Source organism: Trichosurus vulpecula, chromosome 1, assembly GCF_011100635.1.
Source record: "Trichosurus vulpecula isolate mTriVul1 chromosome 1, mTriVul1.pri, whole genome shotgun sequence".
Classification (NCBI taxonomy): domain Eukaryota; kingdom Metazoa; phylum Chordata; class Mammalia; order Diprotodontia; family Phalangeridae; genus Trichosurus; species Trichosurus vulpecula.
The window spans coordinates 503,978,193-503,980,543 of record NC_050573.1 but is presented as its reverse complement, the minus strand read 5'-3'; the positions used below and the strand labels follow the sequence as shown (position 1 = coordinate 503,980,543).

The following is a 2,351-nucleotide window of genomic DNA, read 5'->3' as shown; positions in this document are numbered from 1 at the left end:
GAAAGGGAGAGATAGAATGGGGTAAATTATGTCACATAAAAGTGGCAAGAAAAAGCAGTTCCGTAGGAAGACAAGAGAAGGCAGGTGAGGGGGAATGAGTGAAACTTGCTGTCATCAGATTAGACCTGAGGAGGGAATACCATATACACTCAATTGGTTCTCTTACCCCACAGGAATGAAGGAGGAAGAAGATAAAAAGGGGCAATGGGGGGTGGCAGTGGGGGTGGTGCCTGCAGAGCCTCCCAAGGGCCCTTGGGAGTCCTGGGGTACTGGGCCCGAGGCTCCTGCTACAGAGAAGTGCCACTCTGTTTTAAACTCTACAACTCCGTGGTAGGGGCGGTCATAGGTCATGGTGGAACAAATATAAAGGAAATTCAGGAATCAATGGGTTCTACAATTCAGATAATAAAGGGGGATCTCGAATCAGAAACCAGAATATATGGCAACAAGGAGAACCAGAAATCAGATAAGTTAATGATAGAGGAAATAGTACAAAAAATTGAAAATTTTTCTGAAGAGGACACAAAAACTGGAAACACTTTGAAATCATCTTGTAATGAAAATAGCCCAGAAAAAAAAGTGCCAGTGATTGACTGGGAGGCTATTAAAGAGGACCACCTCTACTACATTAAAACAAAGTGGGACGGTCTTCCTCCAATTAAGAAAGATTTCTACATAGAATCTTCAAAGACAAAATTAATGTCACAAACACAAGTAGATAAGTGGAGGGAAGAAAACAATAATATAACATCTGATGACTTAAGAGAAAATTAAAAACATATAATTCCCATTCCAGTATGTACATTTGAAGATGCATTTCATCAGTATCCTGATGTTGTGGCTAATATAAAGAAAGTGGGCTTCACAAGACCTACACCTATACAGTCACAAGCATGGCCAATAATATTAAAAGGAATTGATCTAATTGGCATCGCCCAAACTGGCACAGAAAAGACTTTGGCCTATATAATGCCAGGATTTATTCATCTTGACCTGCAGCCAGAGGAGAAAAGGGATGGTCCTGGAATGATTGTGCTGACACCAACCAGAGAATTGGCTCTACAAGTCGAGAGTGAATGTAAAAAATATACCTATAAAGGAATTAAAAGCATTTGTATATATGGTGGTGGAGACAGAAGAGGTCAGATTGAACATGTTACTAAGGGTGTAGATATTGTCATTGCTACCCCTGGTAGACTCAATGACCTTCAAATGAATGAATTCATCAACCTGAATAGCATCACATATTTGGTTCTAAATGAGGCTGATAAAATGTTAGATATGGGGTTTGAACCTCAAATAATGAAGATTTTATTAGATGTATGGCCAGATAGACAAACTATTATGACCAGTGCTACTTGGCCTGATGCTGTACGTCGAGTTTCACAAAAATATTTGAATGATCCAATGATTGTTTATGTTGGAACCCTGGATCTCGCTGCTGTGAATAATGTAAAGCAGAAAATAATCATAACCACAGAACAAGAGAAACCTGCTCTTATACATTCCTTCGTTGAATCAATGAAGCCTGAAGATAAAGTAATTATTTTTGTGGGCAGAAAACTTAGTGCTGATGACATATCCAGTGACCTGAGCATTAAGGGTTTACCTGTACAGTCATTACATGGTAATCGAGAACAAAGTGATCATGAATGAGCACTGGACGAGTTTAAAACAGTAATAGTAAGAATATTGATAACTACAGATCTGGCATCATGAGGTCTTGATGTCTTAGATATCACCCATGTTTTTAACTTTGATTTTCCTCGGAACCTTGAAGAGTATGTCCACAGAGTAGAACATACTGGAAGAGCTGGGCATACAGGGGAATCAATTACTCTACTTACTAGGAATGATTGGAAAGTAGCTGGTGAATTAATCAATATTTTGGAGAGAGCCTACCACGAAATTCCTAACGAGCTTATATTAATGGCTGAACGATATAAACAACACAAGCAGAAAAAAGATGAAGAAAGAAACATAGCAAGAACTCGTGTAAGGACAAGAAACATTTATTGATTTTGGAAGCATATACAATCCAGAGAACAACTTACTTTTGGGGATGTTGACTTTCAACTTAGCAAAAGCTGAACAGTTAGCAAGCTGGAGGACATCTGGAGGAAAGATGGGATTTGTTTTTTTTTTTTAATATATTGTGAGGAAACAAAGAGTATTACAAATTTCTGATTGAACATTGAAAGCTCAGATCTGAATGGAAGTAGAGAAAATCTGACTTGCCTGTAAAGGGACAGTTCAATCGTCGATATAATGTTTAAAGATGTAGACATCTTAGAACATTTTTGTACTTTGTTTAATAAAATCAAAAGTATATTTAAAAAAGGGGGGGATGA

At 37.9% G+C, this 2,351-nt stretch overlaps 1 protein-coding gene across 1 annotated transcript; it reads left to right on the top strand.

Moving 5' to 3' along the window:
* Nucleotides 1-204: 204 nt before the first annotated feature.
* LOC118840725 (probable ATP-dependent RNA helicase DDX43) lies at nucleotides 205-2,019 on the top strand. Its single transcript, XM_036748074.1, is given in 1 exon segment — nucleotides 205-2,019. A coding segment is annotated over 1 exon segment (1,815 nt).
* The last annotated feature ends 332 nt before the right edge of the window (nucleotides 2,020-2,351 follow it).